At 38.2% G+C, this 22,609-nt stretch overlaps 3 protein-coding genes across 4 annotated transcripts in view; 1 reads left to right on the top strand and 2 right to left on the bottom strand.

Annotated features, from left to right (window-relative positions):
* Positions 1–10,299, bottom strand: part of LOC306867643 (yjeF N-terminal domain-containing 3) — a 35,986-nt gene extending 25,687 nt beyond the window's left edge. Inside the window, exon 1 of the mRNA XM_079413428.1 lies at positions 10,136–10,299. Coding sequence (XP_079269554.1) covers positions 10,136–10,194 — 59 coding nt within the window. The 5' untranslated portion in view covers positions 10,195–10,299. The remainder of the gene's footprint in view (positions 1–10,135) is intronic.
* A 1,522-nt stretch (positions 10,300–11,821) lies between these two features.
* Positions 11,822–12,637, top strand: LOC306867270 (testis-specific serine/threonine-protein kinase 6-like; the record flags this gene model as incomplete). Its single annotated transcript, XM_079412870.1, has 1 exon — positions 11,822–12,637. One exon carries the CDS (start codon positions 11,822–11,824, stop codon positions 12,635–12,637), a length of 816 nt encoding a protein of 271 aa, XP_079268996.1.
* Positions 12,638–13,626: 989 nt separating this feature from the next.
* The window catches only part of LOC306867485 (transcriptional repressor p66-alpha-like), a 32,835-nt gene continuing 23,852 nt past the window's right edge, over positions 13,627–22,609 (bottom strand). For both annotated transcript variants that reach the window (XM_079413154.1, XM_079413155.1), the window contains exons 3-11: positions 20,404–20,530; positions 20,161–20,289; positions 19,999–20,070; positions 18,878–18,997; positions 18,610–18,792; positions 16,407–16,668; positions 15,913–16,331; positions 15,617–15,836; positions 13,627–15,448 (exon numbers count right to left, since the gene is read on the bottom strand). In XM_079413154.1, the coding sequence (XP_079269280.1) occupies positions 15,315–15,448; positions 15,617–15,836; positions 15,913–16,331; positions 16,407–16,668; positions 18,610–18,792; positions 18,878–18,997; positions 19,999–20,070; positions 20,161–20,289; positions 20,404–20,530 (1,666 nt within the window). In that variant the 3' untranslated portion in view covers positions 13,627–15,314. The remainder of the gene's footprint in view (positions 15,449–15,616; positions 15,837–15,912; positions 16,332–16,406; positions 16,669–18,609; positions 18,793–18,877; positions 18,998–19,998; positions 20,071–20,160; positions 20,290–20,403; positions 20,531–22,609) is intronic.

Genomic DNA, 22,609 nt, shown 5'->3' with positions numbered 1-22,609 from the left:
ATGACATATCATGTCTGCGCAAACAGGGTGTTCAGAGGTATGCAAATACATACTTAACAGGCAGGCAAGACAGCCTATCGTAATGTTCGGACCGAACATTTTGATTGGACGAACATTTATGGTCCACAGACAAATACATATAAATACATTTAGACCACTTAATTGTTGATTGCTATCGGGATGTGAAGAGACTTTCAATCAGCATAACAAAAATGTTTTTGAACCAAATCACCTACCCTGCCTTTAACTCATCAAAATAAGCTAAGCAATTTTTTACTTTATTTTATAAGTTGTACAAGGTTCAATGTAATTTAAGTTGAATTGACTTAAACAGCTAAATTGATTGTACTTAAAATTCCAAGGCAGCAACTTTTGTTGTTAGACAAAATGTATTTTTCCTTGATAATTACTGTACCCACAGTTCAGTCTGGTTTCTGTAGTATAAATTTGTTATATTGACCTTTTAAAATTAGCTCTACAATGTTTCTGAAATGTGGTTTCAGCACATAAATTTTTCCTTTTTAGTGTTCTTTACTACAACCAAATTGCTACGTTAAATGCTTCTGTGTGGTGGCCAGCGGTGATGAATAGATCAATGACATCTGTTTCTAGACCTCCATCAGGGTCAAATAAATATATTCCTTCCAACACCAGGGCTGCCGAAGGCCGCCACATGTTGATTGTTGACTGTGATTAGCAAGAGCGCTAATCAGCAGACCACTAACGGCCTCGAGAACAGGTCTCCTTTCACCCTCAGTCACGGTCATTCAGATCACAAGACAGCAAGCTGCCTTTGGCTGATTCACATTTAAAAAATGTAGATGATGGGCTTTAAATGCTTGGTAAAGGTCACTGATTTCTCCTCTAAGAGCCTTTTTGTTCTGACATAAGACAAGCAGACATGTGTTAACCCAACAGCACTTCTCATCTTTTCACAGATTAACTGTTTTCAATGGTAAATTCAACATAATTTGTCCATATATTCAGAGTTGTAATGGGAATTGTCTGTTCTCAGAAACCCTAGAGGCAGAATTAATGGAGGTAAACAGAGGAATTACTTAAGACATACCAAAAAAGGCAACAGGTACTTTGTTTTCTCTGAAGTGACAAAAGCGATTATGTGACTTCAAAAATAAAAAAAATAATGACTAAATACTGACTTGACACTCCCCTGTCTGCCATTTATCGGACAAACATTTATCGAACAAACATCCCAATTCACAGCATTCATAAAACCGTAGGAAAAAAAGATTTTGGATTACCTAGTCCTACATCCGGTAAGATTCTGAAGTGTGCAAACAATGGACATTTTACTATCACATAGATATGGAAATGGAAATGCAACTGACACTAGCAGGTCACTAGATTTAAAAATGTAAAGCTGACTAATGTATTTTGTCCCTTAAAGGGGACCTATTATGCAAAAATCACTTTTATAAGGCGTTTGAACACAATTGTGTGGCCGCAGTGTGAAAACAACTAGCCTATAATGTTGAAAATCCCAAAATCCATCAATTTTTTTTTATAATCCCAATAAATCATTAACAGTCTCTCAGAACAAGCGATTCCAGATTTCTCCCTACCTACATGTCATAGTAGGGAAAAATACCCGCCCATTTGTGACACAGCCTCTACCCTATTATCATAGACAGCCCTGAGTGAGAAGCAGCAGTCCGCCATTACTTTTGTCCAGCTGTAGCTGTAGGAGATATGCGATATAAGTGATATAAGTGTTTGCTATCGGGACGTGAAGAGACTTTCAACCAGCATAACAACATTTTTTTTAACCAAATCACCTATACGCTGGTTTAAATTAAAGGGATAGTTCACCCAAATATTACAATTCTGTCATTAATTAATTAATTGATTATCGTTTCTGTTTTCTTTGCGCACAAAAAGTGTTCTCGTAGTTTCATAAAATTACAAACCACTGATGTCAAATGGACTATTTTAACGATGTCCTTACTACCTTTCTGTGCCTTGCCTGTGGTAGTTCCCTAGCTGCCTATGGAGGGTCGGATTTCATCAAAAATATCTTAATTTGTGTTCTGAAGATGAACGAAGGTCTTGAGGGTATGTAATTAATGACAGAACTTTCATTTGTGGGTGAACTATCCCTTTAAGGTTAATAAAATTGTGCATATGGTCTTCCAAAATCCTGAAATTTTCATACCAGCAAACAGCACCTTATCCTGAGAATGACCCACAGCTGAATTTCTTAAATTAGATAACGTAGTAAATGTAGACTAAGAATTACAACAAAAACAACATTTGCGAGCAATAAACCAAGTATGTTTGGAGAGCAGAGGAGGACATGGGCCAAATTATAACTTCGGGTTTCTAGACTGTCAGCTTTTGCCAGAGCATAATGGCTTTGTAATAAGCCCAACCGAGCGAGATGGTGAACCCAATTACACTGTCTCTGGCAAAACAAAAAGGGACAATTTGAGACAAGCATGGCGGAAGAAAACAGCTAAAATGTTGGCCATCCACATCCGTCAGACTTTACAAAGAACGGTCTGGAGCAGAACAGTCCGGATGTTTAATCTGGATGAGGCTGCGGGACTTCGTTATATCTGACGAAATTCAACATATAATTAATAGAGCTCAAGCACATATTCACATTCCCTCAGTTCGTGACTGGTCAACTGTTCCTTTCTCATCCCTCATTCTCGCAGAACCTGCCATGCTGTCAAAAATGTATGTTGACTTCATAGGAATATGTTGCAGTCCCACTGTTTCTATGGTGACTTGGCCATATATCAGTTCCTGACTCGCAGCTGTTCTCCGCTAATGGAAATTGTACCATGTGCTCGTGAAAACAGCTCCTATCGATTCTTTTAACAGTTGATGATTCCCCACTACATGCTGTAATCCAAGTGTCACGCCTCACCGATTATACATCACATACCTGATGCGTTTCCTGCGTGATTACCTCTCGACTCCCAAAATTACCCATACCCCCCTTCTAGCTCTCTTATTCCTGCTGGAATGTGGGCTAGTTTTCAGGAGAAAAAGCACAAAGGAAAAGGTCTTAACATGAAATTCCTGTCTAAACACACTTCGCTTCTGTAATCTGGCGTATTTATGAGTAAAACATGACATTTAATGAGATCAATGAAATGTAGGGCATTCTTGCAAGATCTCTGAATGTTTACGAAGCAAAAATGAAACAATTTTCTAAATAAAGCAGAGAAGTAAAGGACAGAAATGGAGGACAGTGACTCAAGGACATCTCAGTCAAGCTCCATTTCCCAGGATCACAAGACTGCATGGGCAAAGGTGCTTTCCTCATAAACAAACCCACCTCCTCCATCTCCAACATCTCACCTTGTCTATCAGAAATAGAGGCACTTCATTACAAAGCAGCTTGGCAGTGAAGACACTCATTAAACACATCAGGGGGAGAAAAACTAAACACTGTCAATCTTATCCAACAGCCTCCCCCTTCACAGCCTCAACTGCAAGCAGTGATGAAACTCATTATATGCGTTAAAGGGAGAAATAGAAATACCGTCAGTCTCATTCAACGCCTTGACTGAAGAATACTCAGATGAGAAAAAATCAACCAGTCTTTACCACTAAATTTATGTGATATGAAGAGATCTGGGCCTGATTAACATATAATAAGCTATGATCTATAATAGAACTTTGATTTCACCAACAAACTGTGAAAGCGGCTAGTCAAAATTAGTAAAACTGAAGTGGTTGTGTTTTTCTGTACCCAGTTATTTTGCCTGTGATGTATACTTCTATCCATCCTCTTTATAGCTCAGTAAATGAGGCTCTTAATGAGCTGACTCAGGTGAACTACCTCTCGGATGGATAAGCAAAGGGGTTGAAATAAAAAACGAACATTAAAATCCTGCTCCCAAAGGAGAATAACAAGCACTTTATCTGCCACTTTGCTCTTTCAGTGTCTTAATAATCAAGAAATTGATGTATTTAACTCTGCTCTTAGAGCTATTCGCATTTATGAATCATTTTATCTTGAACTATAGTGAACTTGAAATCAAAATAGACTGAATTTAGTTTCATAATACATCTGGTCTTATTGTGGACGATCCACTGTACATTATTTGACAGAAAAACAAGATTTGTTTTCAATCTTAATAACTTGCCCAGTTCTGAAACGACTATCCTTTTCGGGTGACATCACTAAGTCCTTCGCACCACGTACGAAGCGCAACGCCATTCAACTGACTAGCCATTTCTGTGTCAACTTACTTTGTGCGGAGAGAAGTTGATGGTTGTTGGGAGCGTAAAATTAAAATTCTCTGTTCGTCATTTAATCTACGTCAAGGCTCAGTGTGGGCGGGGCTATCCAGTAGAAATGGAAACTAAGCGACCGTTAAACGCAGGTTCGTATTTGTTTGCGGAAAAAAAACCGCATTGCCCAATATTGGAGCAAAAAAAATTTTTTTGTCTTATATTTATACCAAATGATATGGTATCACATAGGCAACGAGTGTAATATCACCCACGTGCTTTTTGTCCCAAATAGCACGAGTGCAAATGTGACACCAATTTACACAACAGTTCAATAAATAAGAAGTTAATATTGTGTCATATTTTAAACACAATCTTTTCTGTTTTGGCGCAGTTTTGCCAATATCCACCTTTTTGGCCATTTGTAAATTGGCCAATTCAAGCTATTTTTAGCTGTAAAAAACAGCTCGTTTCGCTGCTTGATATTGCAAACTAATGTATCTCACCATATTATGTTAAAGTATTTTTTTAATTGAGCACACTGGTTTGTAGTGCAAACAGTTTTACCGTTTACTGCACTTTGTTATTCTTATTAATATTTCCCTACAGTGGCTAATGAACTGGAAGTCTCGCACATTCACAGAAAACGGCTTACTTCTGCGTTGAAAAATAAAGTGGATAAAGCCACAATAAAACAGTGCCTTGTGCGTCTGCGAGCAAAACACTTGCTGTGTTTCGTTTATGAATGAATTCATGTGCTTTGAATAAATCGGGTGAACCAATGATTCAATGACCCTTTCCTAAATAGAGCCAATTAATTAATTTTGAACTAATCGAATAAATGAATGACTCAATGACTTCCTCATTAAGACATTTATCGCCACCTGCTGGCAGTTTTAGTTTCTCATATAGAGTATTATTTAAAGGGGACCTATTATGCCCCTTTTTACAAGATGTAAAATAAGTCTATGATGTCCCCAGAGTGTGTATGTTAAGTTTTAGCTCAAAATATCCCATAGATACATTTTTATAGCTTGTTAAAATTGCCACTTTTAGGGTGTGAGCCAAAACGCTCTGAATTTGAGTATGTTGCTTTAAATGCGAGTGAGCTGTTGCTCCCAGAGAAGAGGGCGGAGCTTCAAGAGCTCTTGAGGCTCCGCATTAGCAGACAGTGCTAGCTTTTGCAAATAAACATTCCACTATTAATACAAGCCTGTTATCTTTACAGAAAACTTACTCGGTTTCAAAGTCAGTCATCTGATTATACTGTGCATAATATTTTAGTTTATGAATTACACAGATGGGGAGCACGGCGGGCTAAAAATAACAACATAGCTGCTCTCATGCTATTACAAACTTCCTATTCGCAATCATTCTGGACATCAGTGATCTAATAATTGACCTTATTCTGAATAAGATAATATTATGATTAAGGTGTTTGCATGAGTTGCTTTTAGAATAATCCTTTCATGTTCCCGTTTTACATGTTATAGTACATAGATCGATTAATGGCATGCATTATTACATCCACACGCAATGCCATCCGATGTCCAACCCAGAATTCAATTTAAACATATAGTTTGTCTTCGTGATGATGCCATATACAATTTTGTTTCATTTCTAATTTTATGAAAGCTACAAGTGCAGTTAATTATTTGTACGTGCATACAGATGACGGCGGTGTTGAAACTCTTTTATTTGCTGTCAAACGGTTGACCACTGCCGTGTGTGTATCCTGTCGCAAAATGCGGCGAAATTATGTGATTAATGTGTGTACATGTCTATATTGCACTTCAATAATGTGACTAAAATAGGAATACTCCACATGTCTTAATTCGCATTGTTTACTTCGATTATGACTTTAGCCGGATTAAGGTAATCAAAAATCTCTGTTTACATGGTAGACTCTTAATCAGAGTATTGTCTTAATCGTATTAAAATCGGATTATTGATGTCCATATAAACATAGTCATTGATAGCTTTAGCAATAAGCCTTAAGAAGCTCTTTCAGAAAGGCAATTTGGAAAACAAAAGCGTGATATTTACTTTGTCTGGAGTTGACGTTCGTGCACGAAGCATTGGTATTAGGGATGTCAACGATTAATCGACGATCGATTAATTGTCGATAAGCCATGTAATCTATAAGAGCTATTGATGGTCGATTAAGCAGTTTCATTTCGGGGTGCGTGTGGCTCATGGGAAAACACGTGCAAACGTCTGTGAGTGACGGTGAAGGGGCGGGATCTTACACAAAAATAATTTACTAATGTACAAACTATAGGCTTTTAATGTGATCCAAACTTTAAAAGTACATTAAAACAGATACAATACAAAAGTTATTTTAAGTCATGTTCAATTATAATTTCCCTAGATAGTTGTTGAATATCGGGCACTTCGCTTTGACAGGGCTGCGCGCACGCGAGCAGGAGAGATACTATTGGCTATTCATTCATACAACTTGTTAATTTGTTCCTACGACATTAATTTGTGGCCACTGTCCAGGTTTCATTAATTTGTTCCCTACAAAACCCATTAATTTAAATGCGGGAGCAATTTAAGTCATAGTAACGAATTCTTAATTCATGGCCACGAAATCTTTAATTTCCCCCCACGTTTACCACAGTAAGAGATGCGATTAAAACAACTATAAAACAACAATAAAATAAACCTGCGAATGTAGAGGGTGAGACAGTGAAGATTTGGGAAAAGAAACAATAAATAATATTAAATTCGTGACCATCTGGCAAAACAGAACACAAAACCGTATGGCTTGATTTAAATGTATGCGCTCGAACGGCATGAATCCAAAAGCATGGTCGCGATCTAACATTTGCCTGCTAACCAATTATTTATCTTATTAACAAAGCTTTGTACCTCACTTGTGTCATAATACTCGCATTAAAATGTTTCAAACGGGTAACAGTGTGTAATGCTGTTGCAACGCCAGTGGTTTTGGAAACTGATCACTGACCTCACGTCACAGCCCCACGCGCCGTACTTGCGTTTGGGATAATTTTACTTTAAATCCCGATAATGTCAATTGCAAACATTGCGACGATGTTTTAAAATAAAACAGCGAGCACCATGAAACCATTTAAAAAGGCGCATTCAGCGGTCTCCGTGACAGAATATGAAACAGCCCACAAAGTATAATGATCCCGTGCGTAACTACGGCGCTCTCTCTTCATTTTATCAAATGATCATAATCACATCCATTCATTTTACGATTTAGAGAGTGTCACAAATGGGCGGGACTTTTTCCTCTCTGTGACGTGAACAGAGGGAGAATCTGAAACAACTCGTTTGGAGAGACTGTTTATGATTTATTGGTTTTATTAAAAAAAATGAGTTGGTGGATTTTTAACATTACAGGGCTGGTTGTTTTCACACACTGCGGCCACACAACTGTTCAAACTTATAAAAGCTTATAAAAGTGATTTTTGCATAATAGGTCCCCTTTAATTAAAAATACTTTAACAACATATAATGTGTATACTACAACGGTATACTATCATACTAATATTACTATTTCTCGCATTTTTTATTATAAAGTATGCTATGTTATTCCAAATTCTATAGCTTCAACCAGACTCACAGAGGTTATAAACACTTTCAATTTGAGTTATCAATTATCCATTTACTACATTTAAGAAAATTGTTAGCTCTTTGTCTCTGGCCTGAGTCGTGGCCCAGTGGTTACTTTGAATAATTGTGCTCACGTTGAGTCTAGCTGGATCACATTTGATAGATCTGGATTCATGGCACATCAGACAATTTCTGGCATCAAAGCTGAAGAGACAGATGGTGTGTATGACAGTATTTTGCTTGACCAGCTGAGAACAATGACAGTGGACACCTCTGTGATCTTGTTAATTGATTGATCATTAGACATCAATACATGAGGACCGAAAAGGGTCAGCAAATATTAGATATTCAGCCAATCGCACCTGTATCACAACCCTGCAACACCTAGCAAAAGCGCACACACCTCTGTTGCATTCCTGACAAGCTGAGTAAATTGAGATTTCACCTCCATAATCTAACTTTAATGGGTACCACCATTAGAAGTAATACATTGCCTGGTAACAAACCACAAATCATGCAGGCTGCTCTGTTATTGCATTTGGAGTCTTGTCCTATAAATAAACCCCAACGCCCAGCAGAAACGAAACAGAGCTGCATACGACTGTGGAGAACAACAACAGGATGAATGCGCAATCTGGTAGAACTTCCACACCATAATAACACCTGGTAACTCCTATCCAGCGACTTTTTTCTTCATGTGTTGCAACTGTTGGGTCGAAAAGGCATGCAATTCTGAATAAAGAAGAAACAACCAATTTAACATAAAATATACGTGAGAAAAACTAGCTGTTAACATTTCTTTTTATCCGAATGAGAGGTGTCAGGTTAATGCAGGAACCCTCTGAAGTAGATGGTTTGAAATCTGTCCTATTTTTGAGCCAATCATCTGCCATATGACTTACCATTTTGAAACAGGAAATAATGTCATGTCAGTGGTGCATGCTAGCCCTTGACTAGTGACTATCCTTAGATGTAATGCCAAAAACATTAGCGTTTTATCCACTTTATTTTTAATGCAAGACATCTTTAACTTGAATGTGTGAGGCTTCCAGTTGTCTTAGCTGTACAAAACAGTCTGTTTTGCTGCTTGACGTTGCAAACTTGACAGTTTTACCATTTATTGCACTTTGTTATTCTTTTAGTTATTTACAGCTGATGATTTAGAAGCCTTGCTCATTCACAAGAAATCTGCTTTGAAACAGCTTGCAAAAATATTTCATTAAAATGTTAGCTTTGAATGGCTGTCGATGAAGAAAGACCCCTGCGATTCTAAAATCCAATTTTTCTAACCCAATGTTGTCCATCTTGGTTTCGGCATCGATACCTGATGTCAATAAAAGGACACAGGGGCCATTAACATGTACAAATCCCAAGATACACAGTACGAATTCACAAATCAATGTTTAAAAAAAATAATAATAGAAAAGCCAATTGTTTGCATTCACACTATGTGGTTTCCACGCAAAACCCTTATTAGTTATGAGGGTTTTAAGTTACAGTATAACATTAATCTCCCCTGAATCAACGCCGTTAAACCTCAAATCCTTAAATCCTATTATTCCATCCTCCCTTAAAGTGTATAATTTGCCTCGTCTCTTGCCGATCACCGTGTTTTAAACGCCGTGGGCTGGTGTGAAGAGCTTCAAGGGCCTGCCAGGAAAGCCCAGTATAGAAAGCAAACCTTGTGCCGCTCGGGCTTCTGATCAAAACACCATTTGTTCTGTGTCATTTTTTAAATATATTCTCCGGCTGCATCTGCTATAGCTAAACCTCACAAGGAATATGAGGCAATTTGTCAGATGTTAGATTAAACGGACACTTTTATTTACTGATAATGCTTTAGAAAGCAATTCTAACATGCCATATTTCACTCAGCTCAGGAAACAGGTGACCTCCCGCTTGTTTAAAGAGCAAATCGCTGGCCATGATGTTGCCATCACAACGTCGAGCCGCTAAAATGTCACATCACCTTTGTTGACATGCCTAAATCACCAACAAACTGCTGCAGAGAGAGCTGAAGTAGACCGTTCCTTCCACCTGTTTGCTTACAAAGCCACATTTCCAGGTTATTAAAGCACGTTGATCATAATCAATGTGTCTTATTTTTGTAAACAGGAAAGCTGGGAGGAAATTAAGTTAGTTGCATTTTCTTTAGACAGCCAGGGATATTACAGCCATCCTTCTGTGTCACAAATCACATTTACGTAAAAGTTAGACTAAAAGGATTGTGGAAATATTACTCCCCCTTACTGGGATCCCTATTAAGATGCATTTAAGCACAAACCTGTCTTAAAAGGTTCTGTATGTCCAATTTAGTCACATTATGAAAAAAAGAGATTACCTGAGATAACGCAGTGGCTCTATGGTCTCAGGCTCTTTCTCGTTGGAGCTGTGGTTCATCTTGATTGATTCAGCCGCGCTTATCTCTAGCAATAGTCACCCTCTTATTGCTCTTTCTTTTCTCACTGTGTGTCCTGCTTCTGTCTACTGGCTGATAAACCCAGGCTCCACGCGTAGATCAGCTACTCTTGCTGGAAGTGTCAGCCAATTAAGAGGCAGGGAGACACCGGGAGCGCCGTCTGATTGGCTGAGCACCCCTGATGCTGGAGAGCTCAGTCAAGCATGAACCGCATCCCTGTCAGATGTAGCATCCTCAGTACAAGAGTGTGAATATGTCTTTCAGTTCAAACGCTTATTCATCACAGTGTTGCTTTGGTACATTATTAATGTAATACTACTGGTCATGCATATATTCATGCAGTGAGGTATTGATATTCAATGTCTGACCATTTAAAATGATTTTAGAGAACAATAAAGATAATAAAGAAATAAATTGTGATGCTGCTTGCATATAAAGCAAACAGTGCAACATGTTAAAGTACTTACTCCTATTATAAACATGCACGAATTTGCTCATTTGCATTTAAAATGAGCAATCAGCAATGCTTAAAATAATTTAAATAATATAAGTGTTCCAATAAAAACTGGATTAATGGAGATGACTACAGTTTAGCGCCACACTGCCGTTTAGAGGTCATATTGTGTCATTGCAGGCATAACGTTTCCTATTGAAACGTTAGGGATATAATTGAGCTCCAGTTCATCAAAAACTAATGAGAGGCATTTGTGGAGATGCAATTAGAAATAAATTATTGAACCATTCCAGCACTCACCGGCCATGAACCTGATGTAGGACGTCAAAATAACACGTTAAATGCTCGACAAGATGTATTTCTGCTCATCTTGGTGGTTAGTAGATTACGGAAGTTTCCGTGAAATAATTAAGTGTGTTCCCAAGAAGACATACAGGTATATCTCGAATATTCAACACTGGTCTCTCTTTGCACATCAATAAAATGAGGTTGTAGAATCGAAGTATTGAACTACATTTATGGCGCGAACGATGTGAGGAGGCCTAGTTTCCCGCCTCAGAATGAAAAATAAAAACGCTAATTTTTAAATAATATTCAATAAGAAAAAGACTCAAAATGTGAGAGAAAAAAAAGTCGCAGTTAAAAATAACAATATTGAGATATTGGGAAGTCAGAGCCATATATTACTCTCTCTCTCTCTCTCTCTCTCTCTCTCTCTGAGGGTGCAACTGCTATCCATATTTCCATCTTTTTATTTTTTTGTGGAAAGGGCGAGTCAGAAAAAGCGATTGCATGTTTGACAGTTTTACAACAACTGACAAAAGCTAGTTTAAGCACCTTTTACTTCTACAATAAATTCTCAACAATCAGGTCTTCTTTAAATTATCAAAATGCTAAATTAGGCATTAATGTGGATTTAATGGGGTACAAATAAAAAACCAGAGGGCTGACTGTTTCTTCTTAGTAGGCTACGTGTCCATAAGTTGTCCCTGGACTATGTTCTATTATGACATCATAATTTAGAATGCTGATATCTCTCAGAATGTGGTAGAATTCAAATGCCTCTTTCAAAATACTTTGCAGCAAGGGTGAGGAACGTGATCCAAGCTTAAGTATTCATGCAGCTGTTGTAAACTCCTTTGAGATTTCAAACAATGTCTGTTAATAATGTTTTGAAAGGCATGGGCTACAAGTTCATAGCTGAGATTGGTGAAGGCAGTTTTTCCCAAGTCAAGCTCGCCACTTCGCACAAGCACCACTGTAACGTGGCCATCAAAATTGTGGACCGCGTAAACGCCCCTAAGGATTTTGTCCAGAAGTTTCTCCCAAGGGAACTGGCAATTCTGAGACGAGTGAATCACGAGCACATTGTGCAAATGCACGAGTTAATTGAGGTGGCTGGCAAACGACTTTGTATTGTGATGGAAGCTGCAGCAAAAGATCTCCTTCAGAAGATACATGAAGTTAAACGCATCTCAGAGGACCAAAGCAAAAACCTGTTCTCTCAGATGGTCAGTGCCATCAACTACCTCCACCAGATGGACATCATCCATCGGGACCTAAAGTGTGAAAACATACTGCTGACAACCGAAGAACAAGTTAAGATCACAGACTTCGGTTTTGCCCGCTCTGTTCAAGACCCTTCAGAGCTCAGCGAGACCTTCTGTGGTTCTGCAGCCTACACTCCACCAGAAGTCATCATGGGAATGCCGTATGACCCAAAGAAGTATGATATATGGAGCCTTGGGGTGATTCTGTACGTCATGGTGACTGGATCGATGCCATATGATGATACCAACTTGAGGCGACTTCACCGTCTTCAACGAAAGTCTTTGGTTTTTTCAGATGACACTGGTGTTCAGGAACCATGCCAGGTCTTCATCCGTACTCTGCTCCAGTTCAATCCTTCCACACGTCCAACCATTCAGCAGGTGGCAGAACATCCGTGGATGCAGAATGGAAAAAGCTAAAGCACACAAGCTAATAAAACAAAGTGTGCAAATGCAATGAAACACAAGTGTTACAAATCCATTCAGCTGGGAGAGTTTGGATTATCCTAATATTTGAATCCCAGCCACGACTGAGAAAAATGATCAGTTTTGGGAGAGCAGTCTAAGGCAGAATAGCAATAGATTAATGGAGAAACTATCAAATAAATTACTCAAAGTAGTGGTTGACCGATGTGGGTCTTTGTAATGGCCCATGATAATACAGCTCTCTACAGAGCAAGGTGGTCGAAGAGCAATGTAATCTGCAGCAATGTAATCTGCAGCAATTAAGATGTATAAAAAATTGCAACTTATTTTGCATTTTTATTTCAATATATTGTATACATGTACTTAATAGTTACCAGTTAAAATGTAATTTCATTCTATTTTTTTATAGAAACTTTCACTTAAAATACTATATATACATCTTCATTCTAATGCTGAAAATACAAACAAATATCGTAGTACGTTATTTTAATATTAACATTTCTCGATTCTGTTAATAAAAATTATTTGAACTTGTGGAGACTTCAAATGGGGAAAAAAACTTGAGAGCCATAGATAATTTTAACGGAAAATACACTCATGTTGTTCCAAACCCATATTATACTTTTGAAAACTTTTTTCTTTATAACATGACATTAGATGACTTTCATGGCATCTTTGGATCTTGGACCTTATTGGTCACTATGAATTTGTATGGCTACAGCTGCATCAATATTAAAAATGAATTTCAATCAGATTTGGAACAACATGAGAATATTGCGATTTTTATTTTGTTCATTAAAAACTTATTTCTATATCCCTCACATCCTCATTTTCATTCATATCAAATTAACATGTTGTCCACCCTGACCAAAGGCCATTTCACACTCCATAGTTTATTAAATTCATTCAAATTAGATCCCAGTTTGAAAAAAATAAACAAAAACAAACATTCAAACTCAAAATACACCCACACACTAGACGAAACAGGTTAAAATTAGTTTTTATTATAATTAACTGATAGAGCAGAAACAAATTTTTTTTTTTTTTTTACAATTCTTAAAAGAGATGCTCCACAATAAATGACGGCAGCATCTCAGGGGGAAATGGAATGGTGTTAGTTGTCAGCAGCAGGCAGTAGTCAGAACAGCAGTCAGAAACGGGGGGGCTCTGTGTCCGAAACGCTCCACAGGCATTCAAGATCACTGAACGGATCATCTTGAGAAAAGGGAAAACAAATCGACTGAAGCAGAACTGACTCGATGTGTTCATGGACTGCGATGACAAAGGACCCGAGCTGTCGTATATAACATACATAACTGTTTAGCTAAAATACCAAGCGTACAGCTAGCAAATCATATCAGATGAAAGGAAAATAAGAGATGGTAAAAATAACATGACCACCACCAAACAGGTAGGACTCAATTTAGCTAAGATTGCGTGCTACATTCAATAAGCAGTAATGCTTTCAACCCAAACATTTCCTTTAAGGAAAGATTAAGCCGTGACTTAAGCAGCACAACTTCAAACAGGATCTAAAATGGTAGACAGGACATGAATGAACTGCGCAATAGATACAAAATTTGCATTTAAACTTCCTAAATAAAGTCCAATCTTAAATTCACAAGGCTTTGAAACTATTTGGGAAGGAGCTAATGGGATATCCTTCATCTAAAGTGACATTTATAAATAACACAACATCCAAATATTACCTAGATGCCGTTACAAGAAAGCCTATGGGTGAGCCCATCACAACGGTAACTAAAAGCGTAACAAATTGTTTCTGCAAAAAAAAAGCTACCGTCAGGCTCATCTGATAAACATATCGCTCAAACATGAAGGTCTAGTAGTAGTCCTGTTGCGGCTGCTGCTTTTTGTTAGTTACGTTCATCTCTGTAACCATCCCTGATGCACAATTCTTGGATAAATGTCTTTTATAAGCTTACAAAGAAAAAAAGAAACAACCCAAAGTATTCAAAAATACACACTACACCAGCAGATGTATAACCACCTCAACAGTATAACAATTCCTTAAACTTCTAGCCTTTAAAAAAGTCTCGAAAAGGGTGGAATGAGTCCACAGTGAAAAACAAAAAAAGCAATGTATTGACATCAAATACACAAACATACACTCCCATATCTGTTCAAGAGATGCTGTGGGTCGGGAAACGTAGCTGAAGCTGTGTAGATGGTCCACAAAAAGGTCGTAAAACAATCCCTGGCATCACGCAAAATCTCTGTGGTCCCACTTCCTGTGGAAAAAAAGTGTCCACGAGCCTCTGGAAACGTCATACAGAGGTTTTAGTTTCACGTAATGGAGAAATTACTCCACCTGGAGGGCCGTGAATTGGGAGTATTGGGTGATGTGTATTAGATCACTAAAGCCCATTGGGTAATGGAGGGATTCAGTAGATAGATACAAAGGCCTGTAGAAAAGGTCCTTGGTCTCCTTGATCACGGTACAGTTCTCCTCTAGGATGCTTGTTGGTATATGGGGTCTAACCTTAGACTGTGCAACTAAGGGTCTCAGAACAGAGAAACAGAGAGAAAATATAATACATTTTTTATTTTTATTATTGCTTGATGGCTGGTTGTCTGATACTGATAACCGACCGAATGTCCAAAAAGACAGGATTATAATTCTGAGAAATTTGAGAGTGATTTAATCAGGGCATTATTTCCATGTGTTTGCCGTTTGGGAAATGGAGCGGGAAGGGATCATGTCCAAGAGGTACTCTCGCTGACGGTCCACCGGAGATGTTGTCCTGTGCACAGACAGACTGGGGTTGACATAAGCCATGGTGACACCTGTCGGGGGAGAATGTAAAGTGGTTAACGATTTTGAAAGATTTACCAAGTACATTTCTAAAAGATCAGAAGTGTTAATAGCCTACTCTACATTTCAAGCTAAATTAACTGTGACTTTAAAAACAAGGTTGCAAAGTAACAGGATTGACAGTTTGATATTTCATCTACCTGCGGTGCCGCTGTTCTGTTTCCTCCAGGTATTGGTGGTGGGGTTTCTGCTGCTGGTGCCCTTTTCCCCTGCCCTCACGACATGCTTACCTGGCCTGCTGACCAGCATGGCGGCCGTGACAGCGTTCTGGAGCTGGGAGGAAGTGGAGAAGCTGTGGCTCACCCCGCGTGCACCCGAACTCACTGCCTGCTGTACGCTACGGGACAGCTGGCCTGGAGTCTGAGGAGAAAAACATGCTTAAGTCAGAAAACACCATGTTTAGGACAAAAGCAACCAAGACAGGAGTGTTCATTACCTGCTTGATGGTGGTGGTGTGGTATCGACCGACCGACGTCCCCCTGTTGGTCTGCTGGGTCAGCGATGTGCTCACCTGCTTATACTGTGGTGACACAAGCACGTGATCGGATTTAATCACCGGCGAGGATGAGGAGGAAGATGATGAGGTGGTGGTCTTGGGTGAGGCGGCCTGCTGCAGGATGCGCTGCTCTATCTCCTGCTCCTGCTGCAAGGCTTTGACGAAGGCAGCCTTCAGGCGGCTGGTGTGCTCAGCCTTCAGGACCTTCTTCTGTTTGGAGCTCATGCACTGCTCACAGAGGATGGAGCCACTGCTCTTCTCCTGCCTCCAGCGAGAGGTGAAGTCCGTCTGGCACTGGGCGCAAGTGAATGGCTCCTTGGGTGCCGGGGTAGATGCAGACTCTGTCTGCGGCTGCTTACCTGGAAAGACAGCAATTAACGTTAGCATTGTAAATTGTATTATTTCATAAATACACACTATTAGGGTGTACCCACTTTTAGCAAGTGTATCTAGCAGGTTCTGGACCACCATTTCCAGCCCCACCAGGTAAATGAATTCATTATTAGCTGCAGAGGGCAGGAAATTGAGCTCTGGTGCTGGAGGTTTAGGTGGCGGTATGTCAAGAAGGGTTTTCTCCAGCTGTTTCCGTAACGCAAGCTTGGCGGCAGCATGTCGGCTGGCAGGAGACTCATTGGCGCTGACAGAGGAGCTGCTGCCCAGACCAGACTGAGAGCTCTTCAAACCAGTGGAAGAGGCCTGGACAAGGAAAAACATCATGTGAGTTCATAACAGCTTCTATTTATCAGTAAGACAAACACAAATATGATAATATGTAGGGATGTAATGATTCACTCAACTCACAATTCGAGTCACGATTTGTTTAACAAAATGAGAACAAAAATTTAACAAAATTTTAATAATCGGTAGTTATGATAGCAACAGGGTTGACAATTTAAGATTGTCTGATTCATAGCTTACACACCTAATAATATAAGATAAAGTGATTAAAAAAGTAACTAATACAATAAATAGAATAATATCAAAGTGTATAACTACTTATAAATATTAAGTATTATTAATACAATTTAAAATATTATGACATGTATAACAAGTTATACAATTTACAATAATGTATTTTAATATGCATTTGTTTACTTATAACTTTAAAAGTTACAGTAGCTTTAATTGTATAACTACATTATAAAAAAAATCCTATTATATATATATATATATATATATATGTTTTAAATACTATATTTATACTATATTATTTTTAAACACTCAGCTTTATAAATACTTTTACTGCATCAACTAATATTGCTATATATATGTGTGTGTGTGTGTGTGTGTGTATGCATGCATGCATGCATGCATGCATGCATGCATGCATGTATATTTATATATACCCATATACATATACACACACACTCACCTAAAGGATTATTAGGAACACCATACTAATACTGTGTTTGACCCCCTTTCGCCTTCAGAACTGCCTTAATTCTACGTGGCATTGATTCAACAAGGTGCTGAAAGCATTCTTTACAAATGTTGGCCCATATTGATAGGATAGCATCTTGCAGTTGATGGAGATTTGTGGGATGCACATCCAGGGCACGAAGCTCCCGTTCCACCACATCCCAAAGATGCTCTATTGGGTTGAGATCTGGTGACTGTGGGGGCCATTTTAGTAAAGTGAACTCATTGTCATGTTCAAAAACCAATTTGAAATGATTCGAGCTTTGTGACATGGTGCATTATCCTGCTGGAAGTAGCCATCAGAGGATGGGTACATGGTGGTCATAAAGGGATGGACATGGTCAGAAACAATGCTCAGGTAGGCCGTGGCATTTAAACGATGCCCAATTGGCACTAAGGGGCCTAAAGTGTGCCAAGAAAACATCCCCCACACCATTACACCACCACCACCAGCCTGCACAGTGGTAACAAGGCATGATGGATCCATGTTCTCATTCTGTTTACGCCAAATTCTGACTCTACCATCTGAATGTCTCAACAGAAATCGAGACTCATCAGACCAGGCAACATTTTTCCAGTCTTCAACCATCCAATTTTGGTGAGCTCGTGCAAATTGTAGCCTCTTTTTCCTATTTGTAGTGGAGATGAGTGGTACCCGGTGGGGTCTTCTGCTGTTGTAGCCCATCCGCCTCAAGGTTGTGCGTGTTGTGGCTTCACAAATGCTTTGCTGCATACCTCGGTTGTAACGAGTGGTTATTTCAGTCAAAGTTGCTCTTCTATCAGCTTGAATCAGTCGGCCCATTCTCCTCTGACCTCTAGCATCAACAAGGCATTTTCGCCCACAGGACTGCCGCATACTGGATGTTTTTCCCTTTTCACACCATTCTTTGTAAACCCTAGAAATGGTTGTGCGTGAAAATCCCAGTAACTGAGCAGATTGTGAAATACTCAGACCGGCCCGTCTGGCACCAACAACCATGCCACGCTCAAAATTGCTTAAATCACCTTTTTTTCCCATTCTGACATTCAGTTTGGAGTTCAGGAGATTGTCTTGACCAGGACCACACCCCTAAATGCATTGAAGCAACTGCCATGTGATTGGTTGATTAGATAATTGCATTAATGAGAAATTGAACAGGTGTTCCTAATAATCCTTTAGGTGAGTATAAGTAAAATATATATAAAGAACATGGTATATAACAAGTAAATGACAGTGACCTGTGAGACCAGGACGTTTGCATTAGCTACACGGATCAGGCCCTGCTGAATGATCCTCTGGCCCTGCACCTGTACGGTGGGTACGGAGGTGCGTGCGCCCAGCAGCAGAGGAGGAGGACCAGAACCCGAGTGTTGTTGCTGCTGCCGTAGGTTCGCAATCTGCTGCGGGGTCACAGCAATGGGCTATAACACAGAAACGTCAGAGAAAAACAATTTGTATAAAAAGTAAAAAAAATGTTACGGGTCATCAAGCCACAGTAGTGCATACCTGGGAGCCTCTGACTAAGGTTGGCATGACTATGGTATTATGGGAGCCATGCTTGGAGATCTGCGCTCCACCTCGAACCAGAGGAGGAGGAATGACTGTCCCTGAGTTTCGGTTGGAGACCTGAAAACAAAACATGTATTTAAGTCTTAATAGCTCTTCACAGTTCAACTTTTAGAAACACGTTGAGACCATTGCAGGAGCATGCAATTGACTCAACAGCACTGACACTGAATATTATTATTGTTTTTATTAATTTGAATTTTTTTATTTGATTATATTACCAAGGGTTTTCACACAAAACTAAATAGAAAATGCCAATTATTTTCTTTATTTTATCTCATAGTAGCAGTAGTAATAATAATAATATAGTAGTAATAAAATAATGTAACGCTAAAGGATTTTATATTTTACTAAAGGGTTTTATACAACATTTTTAATTAGATTAAAATTGCAAACAATTTAGTTATTTTCTATAATAATAATAATAATAATAATAATAATAATAATAATAGATACAAATTTTAAATTTCTTCATTATTTGTTTTTATTTGTTTATAATACCAATTTATTTTATCTCGTAGTAGTAGTAGCAGCAGTACCAATAATAATACTACTAATAATAATAAATTATAAGTTCATAAGACCAAAGTCTATTACACAAAACTGGATTAAAGATGCAAAATATTCTCTTTATACATTTTAATCTAATAATAATAGCAGTAGTAGTACCAGTACTACTACTACTTCTACTATTATTATTATTATTATTATTATTATTATTAAACATAATAATAATAACCTTTTTTTTATTAGCTTATAACAGGCTGTCACACAAAACTGGATTAAAAATGCTAAATTTATTTGTTCGCTATCTATCTATCTATCTATCTATCTATCTATCTATCTATCTATCTATCTATCTATCAAAATAATATATTTTCTTTTTTTTTTATTATTATTAGCATAATTTATAATCATATTGTGTTTCTTTATTTATTATCTCTAATAACGACACACTACTGGACACATTCTGATTTAAACGTGCACCATTGTTAGGTCATGTGCATTGTAGTGTACTACTGTTTGAAATGTTTAGCATAGTTTGACACATTTTCACTGACCTGTAGGGGTCCTTTAGTGGACGAGATGCTGCCCCTGACGAGAGGTGGCGGAGCAGCCACAGAATTGGTTGACTGCAATACAGAAGAAGTCAGTGTCAGGTCAGATTGAACTTCAAGCATCTTTATTGTTGCATCTGACAACCTGACTGTTACGTTTTTTACCTTTTGCACAACGTCTTTTTGGGTCTGACTCTGTCTGAGTTTCTTCAGCAGGACGAGTTTGGCCTCCTGAAGACGTAGTTCTTCCTGCAGCTGTTTGATGATACGCTCACGTTCAGCCGGGCTGCTTTTCTGCACATGACATGGACAAGAACAGTCACGTTAATAAGTGAACAGGAGATCTGATGCATTGTTATATCAAGTGCAAATGATCTGTAGCTATAATGTCCAGAGAAGTCACATTACCATTAGCATGTCAGTATCAGTCTTCTTAAAACTGTAGCCGACTCCATTCATACAAGGACTAGAGGGCTCATTGTCCGACAGAACAATGACATCATCTGGCGTCGGAGGTCGCTCTTTTTTTATGTCACTGAAAGACACACAAAAGAAAACATGAGCAATGGAAACATTGCTGAAAACACATCGATTAAGATACACTGTCTCTTTAAATGCTCGAATATTAAGAATTGCATATTACTCATATTACTTCTGCAGTATATTGTAGGTACAGTATGGGAATTTTTCTGTATTAGTGAAATACCTGGATAACCGAATAGGTAGGTAATTTGCTAAATTAAAATTTTTAACTTTCCTAAGCTGTAAATCATAACCATCAGAATAAAAACAAAAAACAAACAAAAAACACTTGAAATATTTCAGTTTGTGTGCAATGAATCTAGAATATATTTTTAATTGACTTACAAAAAATAAAATAACTTTTCCATGATATTCTCATTTTTTGAGATGTACCTGTGTGTGTGTGTGTGTGTGTGTGTGTGTGTGTGTGTGTGTGTGTGTTGTGCGTGTATATGTATGCATGTATGTATCTTTTTTTTTTATTCATTATTGAATTTTCCAAGACATAACTTACAGGACAAAACATGCTGATTTAAACATGCAACAATATTTTGTACTGATTGAAGTGTTCAGCGCTAAATGTTTAACATTTACAATAGTATATACTTGTATAGTTTACACGTAAACAAAAATAAAATAAAAAAATATGCCGTTTATACTACATACTAATGGCTAGGGCTGGACGATTAATCAAAGAAATCGAACCTCTATCCGATGTAATTTTCCATGTTGGTTATTTTGTTTTTTTAATGCTATAAATACTTTCCCCTTAAAAACATACAACCACGTCGGCGGCGCTATACAGACTATATATGACTGTTGTCTTTTGCAGTGTCTTGCACGACGAATTTACACTTTTACACCCATCATCAATGTCAGTTCCAAAACAGTAGATGAATCATAAGACCCCGGAGGCGGGGCAAGCATTGCGAGCTTTTGTTTCCAGTAGCAGGTTGACAACACAACGGAGTAGGCATTCTGCACTGCATCTCGCGGTTTTAGACACAAAGACGTGTTTTGTGTGAACGGCCAGTAAAAGAACCTAGAGTAAATACACAAATACACATATAGAGTGACAGGACAAGATCAATGAGATGGTGCCATACTTTTTCTCTTAATCAGCAGTGTTCTATTTGCATACATTCATTATTTAAAACATTTGTTTACAGGAGATGCAAGTTATTTTCTACTTTTCACATTACATTATTTAAAATAATATTAATTTACAAGAAATACAAGTAATTTTCTTTTTGCATGACAATATTTAAAATGTATTTTGTTTGCAAGAGATGCTGGTTATTTTCTACTTTTGACATGGCAATATTCTTTTTTTTTTTGTTGTTGCAAAAATTGAAAAGTTATTTTCTTTTTTTAGGAAACTTGCTTTTTACAATAATACTGAAATGTGACTTTTCTCCATAAGACGTCTTCATTTCAAGCAAGCTTTGATTTCAAATATTCAACAAATAACCATAAATAGTTTATTTCCTTCAATTATTTTAAAATCACAAAAGAAAAGAAATGCACTCTTTCATTAGAAAAAAATATCCCACATTTAATAGTGGAGTATTTTTACACTACAACCCTTTAATGAACTATGAGGCCAAAAATAAAAAAAAAAGTGAAAATCGTAATCGAGGTAATCACCCACCCCTACTAATGGCCCATTGCTCCTCACCTAATGCTGAATCTTCTGCACTGCCCACTAGAGGTCGTCCTAAGACCGCTGATTGCACATTTTGTACTCAAACACTTAAAGGAGTTGCTCTTCAAACAAGTAGTATCAGAAGGTCTCATAACAAGAAAACGCAACATTTTTAGATACATAAGCGGCTCCAAATGCAAATCAGCAACTAACAAGAGAAATATGAGAGCGGTGTTGTGTTGACGTCTCTTAAGGACAGTAGTGCTGTACCCAGATGGGTCTACGGCCCCTCCTGAGGGACGGAGGATGAGGGGGATGGGATGGCTAGCGGCCAGGCTATTGTGTGTACTCAGTCCTCAACTTTCACTGCAGACGGGTCGCTCGCATATCAACGAAGACACCCGCTTTCATGCTCCTACTCCGGCCGCTGGTGGGTTTATGAGGGGA

Source organism: Barbus barbus (assembly GCF_936440315.1).
Source record: "Barbus barbus genome assembly, chromosome: 49".
In the NCBI taxonomy this organism is placed as follows: domain Eukaryota; kingdom Metazoa; phylum Chordata; class Actinopteri; order Cypriniformes; family Cyprinidae; genus Barbus; species Barbus barbus.
This window is presented reverse-complemented; position numbering and strand designations above follow the sequence as displayed.